General features: G+C 41.7%; 1 protein-coding gene across 1 annotated transcript in view; it reads right to left on the bottom strand.

Moving 5' to 3' along the window:
• The window catches only part of wasf2 (WASP family member 2), a 66,175-nt gene that overhangs the window by 26,891 nt on the left and 22,986 nt on the right, over nucleotides 1–16,298 (bottom strand). Inside the window, exon 2 of the mRNA XM_059949184.1 lies at nucleotides 9,213–9,378. Coding sequence (XP_059805167.1) covers nucleotides 9,213–9,345 — 133 coding nt within the window. The 5' untranslated portion in view covers nucleotides 9,346–9,378. The remainder of the gene's footprint in view (nucleotides 1–9,212; nucleotides 9,379–16,298) is intronic.

The following is a 16,298-nucleotide window of genomic DNA, read 5'->3' as shown; positions in this document are numbered from 1 at the left end:
AATAGGGGGATTACTGGGCAGTACTGATCGAAGGGCCTGAAGAAACTACTCTGCACTGCATCTCAATATATAAATAAATAGCCCCCCTCACCATTGAGAGGATGTGCCATTTGATGGCAGCGTAGGAGCCAAGTATCTATTTTTTTATTTTATGTTGTGTGTTTACAATGTGTATTATAGTTAGCTAGTCACATGGGTAGAGTAATGTAAAACTGAAGAGAGCTTAGTTACTTATTCATGTTGTCTTTAATTTTTCAGTCTACAGTCAGTTAGTCACAAATTGCCAGAAATTATATCTTCTTTGTTGACCACTTAGATTCGCTCAACTTCGCTTAATTAATTTAATGTTGATAATTTCAGTTTCATTAGTTTTATTGGTTCTAGATTGCTTGTCCTGCTAGTTGTTTGATAAAGGATCAAATACCGTAAATTCCGGAGTATAAGCCGCTACTTTTTTCCCATGCTTTGAACACTGCAGCAACACTGCGGCCTATACTACGGTGCGGCTAATGCATGTTTTTTTTTCATGCCGCCAAAAACATTTTGCCTCGTAACAGTAGACCAATAAAATTGATGAGTAGTTCACAGAGGTCCAATGAAATTGTACGATAAATCAAGCGCACTTTCACAATTAAATTATTGTAAATCAGTCATTTGTACTCACCCTCATCAACATGGAAAACACTCGAAGAAAAGCATATGATGCAGCTTTTAAGTTAAAGGCGATCAATCTGGCGGTTGAAGAAGGAAATCGAGCTGCTGCACATAATCTTGGTATAAATGAATTTATGTTGAGACGGTGGAGACGCCAGTGTGAAGAACTGAGTCAATGCAAAAAGACGACAAAAGCTTTCAGAGGTAATCATAGCAGATGGCCCGAACTTGAAAACTTTCTTGAAGACTGGGTTAACACACAGAGAGCAGGCGGCCGCGGTGTTTCCACCGTGCAGATCAGACTAAAGGCTAAAGCAATCGCCACCAAAATGAAAATCGAAGATTTTAGAGGTGGGCCATCGTGGTGTTTTAGATTTATGAGACGAAAAGGCCTGTCCGTCAGGGTACGCACGACTCTGTGTCAGCAGCTCCCTCCCGACCACGAGGAAAAACTTGCTAACTTCCGCACATTCACTCAAACAAAGATAGCGGAGAATTCCATCGGGCCAGATGATATCATAAATATGGATGAAGTACCTTTGACGTTTGACCTGCCTCTCACTCGGACTGTTAATAAAAAAGTGACTTGTCCATCACACTGAAAACAAGTGGCCATGAGAGAACGCATTTTACTTGTGTTCTGAGTTGCACAGCATCCGGACTAAAGCTTCCACCGATGGTGATTTTTTTAAGCCACTGACAATGAAAGTTCAGTGAAAGCTGCCATCAAGAGTACAAACTCAATTCCAGCTGTGATTCCTGGGGGCACCACGAAGTATTTGCAGCCACAGGACATCAGCGTGAACCTGGCATTTAAAGTGGCGCTGCACATTGAGTGGGAGGCTTGGATGACGAGCGGCGAGAAATCCTTTACCAAAACAGGACGCATGCGAAGAGCATCTTTAACTCAAGTCTGCCTGTGGATCCTAAATGCGTGGAGCCCTGTCACAACATCCACCATCACCAGCGGGTTTCAAAAGGCTGGACTGCTGCGTGATGAAGAGGACCGTGTGCGCTCAAGTGAGAGCGACAATGAAGAGACTGAAGTGAGTGACGAGATCCTGAGGTTTTATTCAATTCGGACACTGAAGGACTTTGATGGTTTTAGTGCGCAGGAGGAAGATGAAGAAGGCGATCAATAACTTTTCCTGGTAGGCTGCAGTATATATATTTTTTTTACCAGTCGTTAGGAGATACTGGAATGTTGTTCGTGCACTGTTCAGTAAAAAAGTATACGCAACGTAATTTGTGTGTTACCGATACGTATGTATATTTAAAAGTAGCTGTGTTACAGGCACTGTTCAAGAAAAAGCATTTGCAATATATATTTGTTTATGTTACCATACGGATTTAATTAAAAGTTAAAAAATCCTCACGTGTAATATCTTTCTGTGTAAATATCTCATATTACAACGTGGGACACCTGCGGTTTAAAATCCGGTGCGGCTTGTAAAAGTACAAAATTGATTTTCTTTCTAAAATTAGAGCGTGCGGCTTTTAATCAGGTGCGCTCTGTAGTCCAGAATCTACGGTATATTTCTTTGACTTTGAACATTATTATTATTGGATTGGATCAGAGGGTGCATCATACAGGATAACTCCCTGTACTTGGTCTCTAACAGCAGTGTCAGCTATTCCAGTAGTCACTATATTGTCAACAAAAGAGAATCATGTTATACCAAACGAACATTGGCAATGAACAACCTTTAGTTGATTCATGTTGTGCGTTTGGTGTGGAACGTAGTTTGGATGTCACCGATGACCGTATGCTGAACAGTGTGGTGTCTAAGAGTTTGCCACTCGGTTCTGTTAAAATGCTCAAATATTTAGATTGCCAACATTTGTTTGGTCTGGGTCGCACACTTGGAAAACAACACAAGTCAAGCCAAAGTTAGAGACTTTGAAGTTGGGACTAAAATAAAAATTAAACTAACTGAGGAAGCTTTAGTGAGTAGAATTGTAAGTACTCGAAAGGAACATGACACCATTGTGACAAAGAGTGAAGATTTAATACTATTAATTAGAAGATTTATGCAAGCAAAAGCAAAATGGCTCGCAAGTGCAGTCTCATTCTAAAGATTTAAAAAGTTTTTGTGAAGCTGTTGCTAAGCAACAGAATGTCTTGTTGTCTTTAATTCATCTCTCAGAACAAGGTAAGCAAACAGAAAGCTTTGCAAATATTGAGGCTGTTATTAATACAGTCACAGCAGAGGCTGAACAATGAGTGAAATAAACATGCAATGTTGAAGGTCATTTTGCTGAAATAAGTGAAAATATTTACCAAATTCCAGGGCATGCTTTGACCACGTACAAAGCTGATGATTTACAGGACGATGTACACTCAGACAACAGTGTGTCTAATGTGCGACAAGTTCTATTGCTAGCAGAGGGTCCCATGTCTCTGATAACTCCCCAGCACACAACAAACATCGCAGGATAAACATGCATTAGAAGAACAAGCAGAGCATTTACAAAGAAAGGTGGAGCAGCTCAAGCTGCAGGAAGAAATTGCAGCCAAGATGGCCAAAGTAAAATCAAAAGCACAAAGCTTCAGGAGCTGTGGATACTAAAGGTGCCCCAGCTGGACAGTTCTATGGTGTGAGTTCCTATCTTGACATGGCACGAGAAAAACCCAACATACTCGATGTCAACATGGATACTTGTTCAAATGTCTATGAGCCTCGAGATAGAACCACAAGGGTGGTTCAGTGTAATCTCTCTCAACCTGTACCAAGGAGGTACACTGAACCCAAGTCATATCCACCAGCACATGGTGCTTCTGGGGACATTAATTTACAGTGTGGTAACACTTGTGTTTCAGATGATAGAAGTCTAAATAGTGCACTGGAGGCCATAAAGGCGCAAAAGAAAATAGAAACTTTAGTCGTGCAATAGTAACGCTTAAAAGAGAGATTCAAATCTTTGATGGCGACCTATTGCAATATCATACACTTATGAGGACTTTCAAGAATAGCGTTGAAGACAAGACTATGGAGACCGCCTCTACTTCTTCAAACAGCTCACTAGAGGTCGCCCCAAGGAGCTTGTCAAAAATTGCCAGCAAGCCAACCCAGAGTAAAGATATCTGAAGGCCAAAGCTTTGCTACAGGAACCTTCTGGTAATGAACAGAAAATTGCATCAGTCTACATGCAAAAGACTTTCTCAGCAGACTATTAAATCTGAAGATGAGAGGGCTCTTCAAGACTACAGGGTGTTTCTGAGGGGCTGTTGTAATGCAATGGAAGATGTTCGGTATATACGAGAGCTGGACTATAATGATTGCCATAAAGAAGTTGCCTTATATGCTTAGGGATAAATGGAGATATACTGCCTTTGAGCTAGTTGATAATCATCAAAAAACAAGTGAGGATTTCTACACACCCAATGTATGGAAATATGAGATACTACATCACCTGCGGAAAGCAAAGGTATGAGTAAAACTAAGTCACAGAATCGTTCCAAGGCTAAAGTGACCAGCTGAAGGTGTATAAGGATGAGCGGCATTGATCGTGTGGATAGCCAGAGGCTTTTTTCCTCAGGGCTGAAATGGCTAACACAAGGGGGCATAATTTTAAAGGGCTTGGAAGCAGATACAAGCGAGGGGAGAATGGCAGGGGCAAACTTTTCACACCGTGTATGGTGGCTGCATGGAGTGCACTGCCCACGACGGTGGTAGAGGCAGATAAAATAGGGTCTTTTAAGAGTCTCTTAAGAGTCTCTTTTTAAGAGCTTAGAAAAAAAAATCGAGGGCTATGCAGTAGGGTCATTCTAGGCAGTTTCTAGAGTAGGTTACATGGTCAGCATAACGCTGTGGGCTGAAGGGCCTGTAAAGTGCTGTAGATTCCTAGGTTCTATGTAAACAGCTTTGCTACTACTGTGAAAAATAAAGCTAAAACTGAGCCCAGATCTAACGAAAGGGAAATGGTCTCGTCAGTCAAAAGGGTTTGTCCTTTGCGGGTAAACATACATTGGATTCATGCTCTCAGCTGGAGAAAAAGGTTGATAATGAGAAGATTGCCTTCCTAAAAGAAAATGGTTGGGGGTCTGCTTTTGTTGTTTATGTACATCAGCAAGGATTCCAGGAAGCATCTTTCATGCAAGGTATGTAGTGGCAAGCATCCCAGCATGCTTCATATTCACTCTGATGAAAAAGGTGTCGATTCAAAACAAGCTGTGCAAGAATCAAACACAGCAGCAAGGTATCTAATGGCCTTTCAGGGGCGGGCAATCATGATTGTAAACTTCCTATAATTCTAGTTCAGGTGAGTAACAAGACAGTGGTTACTTATGTTTTCCTAGATCAAGGGAGTACAGCAGTGTTCTACACAGTGAGCCTCATGAACAAGCTCAACCCGACATTAAAAAAAAACGCACATCATCTTATGCACCATGGGACAAAAGAAGGTTTGAGTAGCTACGTTGTTTCAGGATTCAAAGTGGCTGGCTTAGATAGTGAAAACTATTGTGAAATACTCAACATCTATATATGGGAAAACATAAAGGGATTATTCTTCATCAGAAGGACCTGCAGGTCCGGTCTCACCTGAAGCATATTCATTTGGCACAAATAAGCTACTGATAGGGACGCATGTACCCAAGGCATCAGAGCCGTTGCAAGTGATTCGTAGTGTTACTGTTGCAATCAGAACAACGTTGAGTTGGACTGTTAATGGACCATTCAAAGGAGACCATGGTGATGGAGGAGACTATGCTTAATCAGAGCAGACAGTTAACAGGATTTCAGTTTTAAACTTGGATGAGCTTTGACAGCAGCAATTCAAGACAGATTCCCCTGAATGAAGTCAGCAGGAACAACCTGGTTTGTTAAGAGAAGATCACAAGTTCATGGGGTTGGAAGCAAGTTCTGCAAAGCTGGTGATGGTCACTACCAAATTAGTTCACTTCCGAGAAAGGAAGGATGGATGCTAACATGCTTATTAACAGGAAGATTCCTGAGCAGCCTGCTCTGAATCCAAGGAAGGTTCAAGAAGGATGTGTCACTTCACGCTGACTATACAACTTTCATGAAGGATGTCATCTCCAAAGGTTACGTGAGAGATTGCCAGCAGAGGATCTGGAATGCAGTGACGGGAAAGTGTGATATTTCAAATCACAGTGTTTTATCACCCCAGAAAAGGGAAACTTCCGTGTTTGACTGTGGAGTGACTTTTCAGGGGCCAGATCTTACTATTTCATAAAAGAACCAGTGGTGACTATGGCGGATATTGAATCAATGTTTCATCAGGTTAAGGTAGACCTACTCAGGTTTCTATGGTGGCCTGATGATGACCGCAGCCAAGATGTGGTGGACCTTAAAATGGTGATATAGTTCTGTGGATCAACTTCATCAGCGAGTTGCACCAATTTCACTTTTAGGAAATGCACAGAAGACAAAGAACCATTCAGTTGCAGATGATCGATAAGATTTTGCATTGTTTCTATGTTGATGACTGGTGTCAGTGTCCTCTGAGGAAGAAGTGTGACATGTTCACAGGTGCACAGTGCTTTAATCTTGAGGAGCTTCACTGAAGTCAAGTTTCCATTCCTAGTATGGAGCTCACTGCTGCTATGACAGCTAGCTGTATGGACACGTAGTGGAACAAAGAGTTGCACATGCAGCTTCAGGACTCAAGTTTTTACTATCTATGCTGAAATTACAAGAATGAAATTTCCAGGTTACAAATTTTTGTCGCTAACAGAGTTTCAGAAATTCATAGGGTCTCACAGGTATTTCAATGAAGGTATGTGAATACTTCAAGCAACCTAGCAGATGTGGCCACTGGTTGAAGGTGAAGATTTTTTTGAAGAAAAAGACTTGCGTGTCAGGACCTCAGTATCTTTTTCAGCCTGAAAGTGAACGGCCTGTGAATCCTATGCATAAGTCAAGGAGATTGCTACAATGAATGTCATGCAGATTGAAGAGGAGTTGGGGGCACAGCAACGCATAATCCTTTACTTCTCGTCTTGGATACATTTGAGGAAGAGTGGCCTGGGTTCATAGATTCAAGAATCTGCTCTTATTTCTTAATCAGATGAGGAAGCAATTCAATATTGTTTACTTTCAGTATGACTTGGATGAAGAACAACAAGGGTATTCTTTGGGGAGAGAGATGGGGAGAAAGGTCAGATTGGCTGAGATTGTCTCTCAGTGGAGGTGCTCAGAAATGCTGAATTAGAGATTGTAGTTTTTTTTGTCAAAGAAAGATTTCAAGATGACTTATCAAGTTTGCAAAAGGGAGAAAGTGTATAAAGGAAGTCATTTTCAACTTTGTTCAATACTTGCAAATGATGTCTTGAGGTTGGTGGAAAGCTTAGTAGAATGGCCATGCCTGAAGAGTCTAAACATCTTCAGGCATGGCGAAAGGTCATCATCTCTCTGATCTCATTGTGAGGCACGTACATCAAGAAGTGGGACATGGTTGCCGTAACCACACGTTACCCAGGTTGCAACGAAAATATCAGATTCCCTGTGCTAGTACAGCTATAAGAATCCTATATAGGTGTGTTGCTTGTCAACAGTTACACGCAGTTCCAGGATGTCAACCCATAGTGGATCTACCTCTGAAGGGTCTCCCCAGATGAATTTCGGTTTACACGGGTGGTTGTGGACGACTTTGGAGCAGAGGGAGTACTGTGAAGAGGTATTGGGTATTACCTGTCTAGCTATACAAGCTGTTCATATTGAAGTGGCATTTTCTTTGGACACAGATTACTTTGTTAATGCACTTTGACGCTTTACAGCAGGACGAGGACAGGTTCGTGAACTGTGCTCTGGTAATGAGACAAACTTTGTTGGAGCTGAGCGCAAGTTGAGAGAAGCTATTGAGAAGTGGAATCATTCACAAATCAATGGCATAATTCTTCAGAAATTAAGTGGATTTTTAATCCCCTGTCTGGCTCACACTATGGAGGTTCAGCTCACCACACTGCAACACTTGCTCGTCTTTGCGCTGAACTATGGATTGCTGACTCTGTTTGTGGACTTCAGTTCAAAATGCTAGTTGTGAATGTTAAGATTTCATGTCTCCTGTGTTTTAGGTAGCATGTAGTTGTAATTATTATAGTACAATAATTAGGGGGGCTGGGATGTAGGAGCCATGTATCTGCTTTTTTTAAATCAGCATTGAATTTCGTGTTGTGCGTTTATTATGGTAGTCATATGGCTGAGAGTATGGTAAAAGTGAAAAGTTTAATTATATTGATGCTTTGCCTTTAGTTTTTCAGTTTAGGGCGAGTTAGAGACTGCCAGGAATTATATCTTCTTTGTTGACGCTTAATTTCACTAGTTTTAGTTCCAGGCACCAGAGCGAATCAAGGCGATTGGACGTTGATTTAGGCGAGGGGCCAGAGTGAAAAGGTCAGGGTGTCGGGGCTGTGAAGTGAGGAATGGGCCTGTTCAGCTCACCACACTGCAACACTTGCTCGTCTTTGCGCTGAACTATGGATTGCTGACTGTGTTTGTGGACTTCAGTTCAGAATGCTAGTTGTCTGTGATAATAGTTTGCATGGTTTGCTTTTCTCCCCCTCTCTGCACAGTGGATGCTCGACAGCTTGTTTTCAGATTCTTTTGGGTATTTTTGTTTTGTGGCTGCCTGCTAGGAGATGAATCTCAAGGTTGTATAACACATACATGCTTTGACAGTACTTTGAACATTAGTTTAGATTGATTGTTCTGCTACTAGCTTAATAAAGGATCAAATACATTTCTTCAACTTTGAATATTATTATTGGATTGAATGAGAAGGTGCATCATAAGGGATAATTCCCTGTGCTTGGTTCTAACAGCGATGCTCCTTTGTTCGAGTAGCTGCTACAGGTGGCATCCATCATTAAGGAGATAGGGGCCTGAAGACCCACACTCAGCGATTCAAGAACAACTTCTTCCCCTCTGTCATCCATTTACTGAATGGTCCATAAACCCATTGGCACCACCTTGTTATACCTTTTGTTTTCATTATTCATTTCAGAATCAGAGTTGGATTCAATGGAGAGGGTTCAAAGGAGGTTCATGAAAATGATTCTGGGATCAAAAGGTTCATCATGTAAGGAGCATTTAATGGCTCTGGGCCTGTATTCATTGTAATTCAGAAGACACAGGGTGAAAGCTTATTGAAATCTATTGAATGCTGAAGACCTTGATGGAGTGGATGTGGAAAGGATGCTTCCTATGGTGGGGCAGTCTAAGATTAGAGCACACAGCCTCAGAGTAGAGTCCATTTAGAAAAGATGAGGAGGCATTTCTTTACCCAGAGATTGGAGAATCTGTGAAATTCATTGCCACATGTGGCTACGGAGGTCAAGTCATTGGATATATTCAAGGCAGAGGTTGACAGATTCTTGATTGGTCAGGGCATGAAGGGATACGGGGAGAAGGCAGGAGACTGGGGCTGAGGGGGAAATGGATCAGCCATGATGAGATGGCAGAGCAGACTCAATGGGCCAAATGGCCTAATTCTGCTCCAACATCAAGTCCTGAGTAGCAACTTCTGCAGACTCCACCAGCAGGCAAAAACAAACTGCTTTCAAAATGCGAGAATTTGAAACAGACGTGACTTACTCAAGCTGCCAAGTTGCCTGATGACATTTGAAAGTGTGATGTTTGTTACACATTCCAGTTCACTCGAAACATTATTGGGCAAAGGTTGGCGGCACAAGTGTCTTGGTTCAATGTTCCTCGTCACTAAAGGCATGGTTGACGTTCAGGTGCTCGTCAAGATACAGATCTGGAAATGCAAATAATAATTTAATGTTAATAATAGTTTTTTTTAGGCGAGTACAATAATAGTATGACAACTTCAACCTTATTTTTTTTAAAACAGCAGAATCATTGGATGAAGTGTTATCAATCTGAAGCCGTTTCCTTCTGCACTGATGCTGTTTCACCTTGAGTATGTCTAGGATTTTAATTTCTGATAACTGCATTTTTTAAAAATATAGAACACTGAAGGATACAGCACAGGAACTAGCCGTTTAGCCGGCTATGTTATGCCGAATCAGCTAAAAAGCAAATCAAAAACACTCAAACACTAATCACTCCTACCTATACAATGTCCATATCCCTCCATCTTCCTTACAGCCATGTGCCTATCCAAACTTCTCTTAAAATCCTCTCATGTATTTGGCTCTACCACCAACTCAGGCATCCACCACCGAGTAAAAAAAACTTACCCCTCACATACCCTTTGAGCTTCAATGCATGCCCTCTGGGATTTTTACTTTGGGAAACAGATACTCTATGTCCACTCTATGCCTCTCACTATCTTGCAAACCTCCATCAGATCTGCCCTCAGCCTCCGACACTCCAGATTAAACAGCGCAAGTTTATCCAGCCGATCACAGCACGTCCTCTACACCAGGCAGCATCATGGTAAACCTTTTAGGCACCTTCTCCAAAGCCTCAATGTCCTTCCTATAGTGGGGCAACTAGAACTGTACACTATACTCCAGATGGGGCCTAACAATAATTTTATAAAATTGCAACACAACCTCCAGATTGTTGAACTCAATGCTTTGACTGATAGAAACAAACATTCCATAAGCCTTCTTAACCACCCTATCTATCTGTGTAGCCACTTTCAAGGAGCTAAGAACTTAGATCCCAAGATCCCTCTGCTCAGCAACACTGTTAAGGACCTCGCCCTGTACTGTCTTCCTGAATTTGCCCTACTAAGATGAAACACCTCACATTTATCTCAGTTAAACTCCATCTGCCAATTCTCAGCTCATATCTGCAATTTGGGAGAGTTTTCTTCAAACAATCTTTCTGCTAAAACAACTTATAAATCCAAAAATACTCCACCCTTACTCATTCTAAGTGCATCCCACAAAAGAGCTGTTCTAGTAAAAACCAAATTTACATTATAAATTCCAGAAGTTATTTTCTTCTTTTGCAAGAAGCTGCCATTTTGCAATTGTGGCTTCAAATCACATGGAAACCAAAAGGAAAGAGAATGGTAGACCTGAAGTAGGAATGAAATGTTCTCAATTGGCCACAAAAAACTTCCATTTTTTAAAAATCATCAACTGAACCAATATTTATTTTTATTTATTTAGAACAGGCCCTTCTGGCCCAACGAGAGGCACCACCCAGTAACCCAGTACTCACGGGAAGGACAGTTAAACTTAGAAAATCGCACGAGCTCAGTGAACTCAAGGCTGTGAGGATCGGCAGCCAGAAGGAGCAGGGCTTCGGGCAGGAGTTTTCATCAACACTGGAAACACCGTGGCCCCACAAACCTGGGTCAGTCCCAGTCCTTTCTCTCAGCCCCACAATCCATACCTGGCCCCCGGGGAGTTTTTGGCTTACGAGTAAAGGTGCTGGTACCATTTCTGCGGCGCGTGCACATGGTGCCGTGACAGATACACAGGTCTCTCGCTCGTGGAGTTTTCTAGGTACAGAGACAGCCATGACACTTCCAGTGCTTTCTTCGCCAATCCATAGCGAGTGTTTGGAAGCGCAGGTGGAGGGAATGGGAGTGAATGGATCTCTCAGACACTGCCAAGCACCAGCTCAGATTAGGAGCTAGGAACAAAAATATAGAGGATGACAGAATTGAACTCCCAACATCCCGAGCTGTAACAGCAACTCGCTAACCGCTACACTACCTTGGCGGCTATGGCTGTTCAGTCCATCTTCTTCTAAACAAGGGAATACCCATTTGTCGTTAAACTCAATATAGGCTTAACAAAAACAAAAAACGCAATGAAAATGACTTGCTCATGCCATTGTCTAATATTTACTAGATCAGAATGAGGTACTGTTAAAATGAATTACCAGAATGCACCATAAGAAATCCAAATACTTCAAAAAAGAATTTGGATACTGCAGGAGCCACACTGTTATATTCTGCATCACATGACGACACAGAACACACCAATAAATCTCCATTCATACAAGATATGTACCTAACATGCTGACCTCTGTACCATGTTGAATACGTTATTTCAAAAGTTTATTTAAGATCTCCAATCTGTTGAGCCAGGGCTGTTTGATTGCTTACAGGCGCCAGGGTCCACACTTGACAGCGAGGAACAAGCAGAGGATTGATCAATTTGAGCGCTGGCTGAATTGGAAAGGTTGGGTTCAGGGTGAATTGAGGTAGCAGGTCCAGGGTCCAAGAGCACATCGCAGTGGCAGGGTGCAGGTCCGAGAGCGAAGAACGACCCAAAGTTTGGCCAATTTCAACACCGTGCCAAATTGAAAAGGTCAGGGTGTCTGGTTCAGAACAGCGAGCTGAAGACTGGCCCACCCCTCTGTAAGGTTTACTCACTTTGTGATGAACTGAGCTTGTCCTGCAACTAATGGGCTCCTGGATCAGTTGCAGTAATAACTGACTCTGTGGCTGTGGACCCACTTTGTGAACTTCAGTTCTGAATGTTATTTGCTTACTTTTATTGTTTGCATGGTTTTTTCTTTCCCCCTGCACACTGGGCATTTGATTTCTTTAAAATGAGTTCTATTGGAGCTTGTCTTGTGGCTGCCAGTAAGATGAACCTCACTGTATATAGTACATATACTTCAATGATAAAGGTACTTAGAACTTTTAAATCTGAAACACCCCATGAACCAAGGACATCATAAAGCATCAGGGACACTTAAAAGACTGAGTGAACAGCTGAATCTGGGGGAAAAAAGTTTAATAATCTATACATGTAGGCATAACTGTAGAAACAAAGCCATGAAAAGGTCCTCACTCTAATGCTTGCCTTCTAAATAACTCAAATTACAGTAAAGCCGTTGGTATATAAATAGCTGAAGTTATACCCCAAATAATGAGGATGTCCAAATACATCAGCATTTACACAATTCCCACAGGAGGTATGTGTCAGGAAAATACTATTTCAAGATGATTATTCTTTAAAAAGATAGGGGTAAATTGAGAAAATTATATTTTTGACAAACAAATGATGAAAGAAATCTAACAATCAACACACAAAGATCTGGTGGAACTTGTGGCTCAAAATGCAGCACAGGAAGAGTTAAACTGAGCACTGATGAATTCACTGATGCAAGAGCTAATCTTGCAAATTTTATTTCTATATGGTGTACATAGACAATGGAAGTGTTCAGACCATTGACCCAGCACGTTTCAGCAAGATGTCTCATGTACATGTGCTCTGAAGCATTGGGTTAATAACGCCCAGATTGCCAACACCTTACTCAGTACAATGAATACAGATTTCCTATCGGAAGCACTGCAATCCTTCTTGCACTTCACTGTGGAAACAGCTGTGGCAAATTTGCAAAGACTGTCAAAGTTTACCTGACACATCCACAGGTTGTATTTGCTCCAACGTGTACTGGCAATTATACACCAGCCCACTTCCTTATACAGTTATTGTATTATTCCCTATGCATGTGGCAACCTGCCCCGCCCCTCACCATCTTCACCCAAGTTTACTGTCTTAATTTTATCAATTAGAAATTATGGGGGAAATATATGCTAGATTTAAAACAACACTAGCATATTGAAGTTTAAGTAAATGATCAAAGTACATATGTCACCATATACAATCCCGAGGTTCATTTTCTTGCAGGCATTTACAGAAAAATTAAGAAATACATTAGAATGAAAAACAGTGGATTCTGGTTAATTAGGCCATCGGTTAATTGGAGCAGCGCTTATTTGGGACAACTCTTAAAGAACAAACACTAAAATCAGAAACAGTTTATTTGGGACACTATGCTGCTTAACTAGGGCAGGAGACTTGCTGAATAGTTTCTAACTAGAGTAAACGAGTGCACTTGTGTAGCCATTAAACACTACACAGTGCTTAGAGCAGAGCAAATAGTTTTTAAATAGCATCAGTTGCATGTTTGTATTCAAAAAGCAGTGACTTTTGTCACAGATAGTTTGCAAAAAATAAGCAAGACAATTCAGAACTGCTTTGCTCACTCACCGTGGCTTCAAGCAAACAGCCAGGAGTGAAAATGAAATGAAATCACTACAAGTTAAGAATTACGAATTAATCCAAGTGTCCCAATTAACCAGAATTCACTGTATAAATGAAGACTGACAAACAACCAATGTGCAAAAGACAAATTATGCAAATTAAAATAAATATTGCGAACATAAAAATTGTTCAAAACGAGTCCATAGGTTGTGGAACCAGTTCAGCGTTTAGGTGAGTGAAGCTATCCATGCTGGTTCATGAGCCTGATGGTTGAACTGTTCTTGAACCTGGTGGTGTGGGACCCAAGGCTCCTGTACCTCCTGCCTGATGATAATAGCAAGAAGAGACACCAATATTTCAACGGTGGAACCAGAGGAGCTAACACACTTGATCACTTTTATACCACCATCAAGAACACTTACAGTGCCAATCTATGCCCACACTTTGGGAAGTCCAATCACCTGGCTGTTCTTTTATTCCCAGTGTATAGACAGAGACTAAAGACAGCAGCACCAGTGGGGAGGACAACCAAAGTATGGTCAAGGGAGCCAGTGGGGCACTTACATGATTGCTCTGAATTGGTGGACAGGACAATATTCGGGGATTCATTTTTGAATCTGAATGAATGCGCCACAGTTTTACCGACTTGTTTGAATAGCCATGTACCTTCAAGAACATATAAGGCGCACCCAAAACAAAAGCCATGGATGAACCAGAAGATTTATAGCCTGCTGAGGCATTCAGAGCGGTGATCCAGAACTATACAAGAAGTTCAGGCATGATATACAGAAGGTTATTTTAAGAGTGGACAACAAATACAACTGAAGATAGAGATGAAATTGGATGCACGTCAGCTCGGGCAGGGTTTGCAGGCCATTACCTCCTACAAAGCAAAACCTAACATCACGAATGGCTGTGATGCTTCACTCCCAGATCAGCTCAATGTCTTTTATGCATGACTTGAAAGAGAAAATAAAACTAACTGTACAAATTCCTGCAGCATCTGGTGACCCTGTGATCTCTGTTTCAGAGGCTGACACTAGAACATCTTTCAAGATGTCAGGCTCAGATGATGCACCTGCCAGGGCTCTGAAAATGTGCCAACCAACTGGTGGGGGTGTTCAAAGACATTTTCAATCTCTCAGTGCTGCAGTTGGAAGTTCCCACCTGCTTCAAAAGGGTGACAATCAAACCCGTGTCCAAGAAGAGCAGGGCGAGATGCCTCAATGACTATCACCAAGTTGTACTCATCTACTGTGATGAAGTGCTTTGACAGGTTGGTAATGCCACAACTCTTCCCAAAGCAAGGAAATGAACCTGCAGCAATTTACCAATTGCAAGGTCTACAGCTGATGCAATCTCACTGGCTCTCCACTCAGCCTTGGACAATAGTAAAACCTACGTCAGGCTGTGTTTGTTGATTACTGCTCAGTGTTCAACACAACCATACCCTCAGTTCCAAAACCTGGGCCTCTGTCCCTCCCTCTAAAACTGGATCCTTAACTTCCCAACCAGGAGACCATAGTCAGTGTAAATCAGAAGTAACTTCTACTCCTTGCTGACAATCAAAACTGGCACACCTCAAGGATGTGTGCTTAATCCACCTCTCTACTCTCTCTATACCCAGAGCTGTGTGGCAAGACACAGCTCAAACACCATCTATAAATCTGCTGACAACACAACTATTGCTGGCAGAATTTCAGATGACCAGGAGGTGTGTACAAGAGCAATCAGCTAGTTGAGTGGCATATCAGCAACCTTGCGCACATCAACAGTAAGACCAAGGAATTGACTGTGGACTTCAGAAAGGGGAAGTTGAGGGAACACAAACTGGTCCTCAGAGGGATCAGCAGTGGAAAGGTCAGCAATTTCAAGTTTCTGAATGTATGAGGACATATCTATCCGGGGCCCAAAATATCGATGCAGCGACAAAGGCAGCACAAGAGCGGCCTTATTTCATTAAGAGTTTGAGGAGATTTGGGATGTCACCAATGTCACTTGTAAATTTCTACAGGTGTACCATGGAGAGCATTCCAACTAGCTGCATCACCCTCTGGTATGGAGGGGCCACTGCACAGGATCATGAAAAAGCTGCAGAACATTGGAAACTGCCAGCTCCATCATGGGCACTAGCCTCCATAGCAGAGGACACATTGGAAAGGTGATGCAGGACATGCCTCATTCTCATTGCTACCATCAGGGGCAAGGTACAGGAGGCGGAAGACACACATCCAACTTTTCAGGAACAAATTCTTCCCCTCTGCCATCAGTTTTATGAATGGACAATGAACCCATGAACACTGCCTCACCATTTAGCTTTATTTAAAATTCTTTTTACACTAGTTTATATTTTTATATACTTATTGTAATTTGTAGTTTCTATTAATATGTATTGCAATATATTGCTGCCGTAAAATAACAAATTTCATGACATGCCTGTGATATTAAACCTGATTCTGAGCACAGCAAGGATAGTGGGGATCCTGAAGATGAATGCATTCTTCTGGCAGGCCTCCTTGTAAACGTGTGATCACTCTAAAATAACAGTTTATGTTGCATATTGTTACAGAACATTCATAAAGTCTGAAGGGCAAATAAAATAGGGTCAAATATTAATTTAGTGTGGTTACAGTGAAGATTTTCACCTCAAAATAAACCATGAAATTAATTCACAGAATGACAACAAACTAAATACTTCACTTTTGGTTCACTAACAATTATATAATCCCCGGTATCACATGTTGCCTGG

This window comes from Hypanus sabinus, chromosome 24 (assembly GCF_030144855.1).
Source record: "Hypanus sabinus isolate sHypSab1 chromosome 24, sHypSab1.hap1, whole genome shotgun sequence".
NCBI lineage: Eukaryota > Metazoa > Chordata > Chondrichthyes > Myliobatiformes > Dasyatidae > Hypanus > Hypanus sabinus.
The sequence above is the reverse complement of the archived record's forward strand: the minus strand, read 5'-3'. Positions and strand labels throughout refer to the sequence as shown.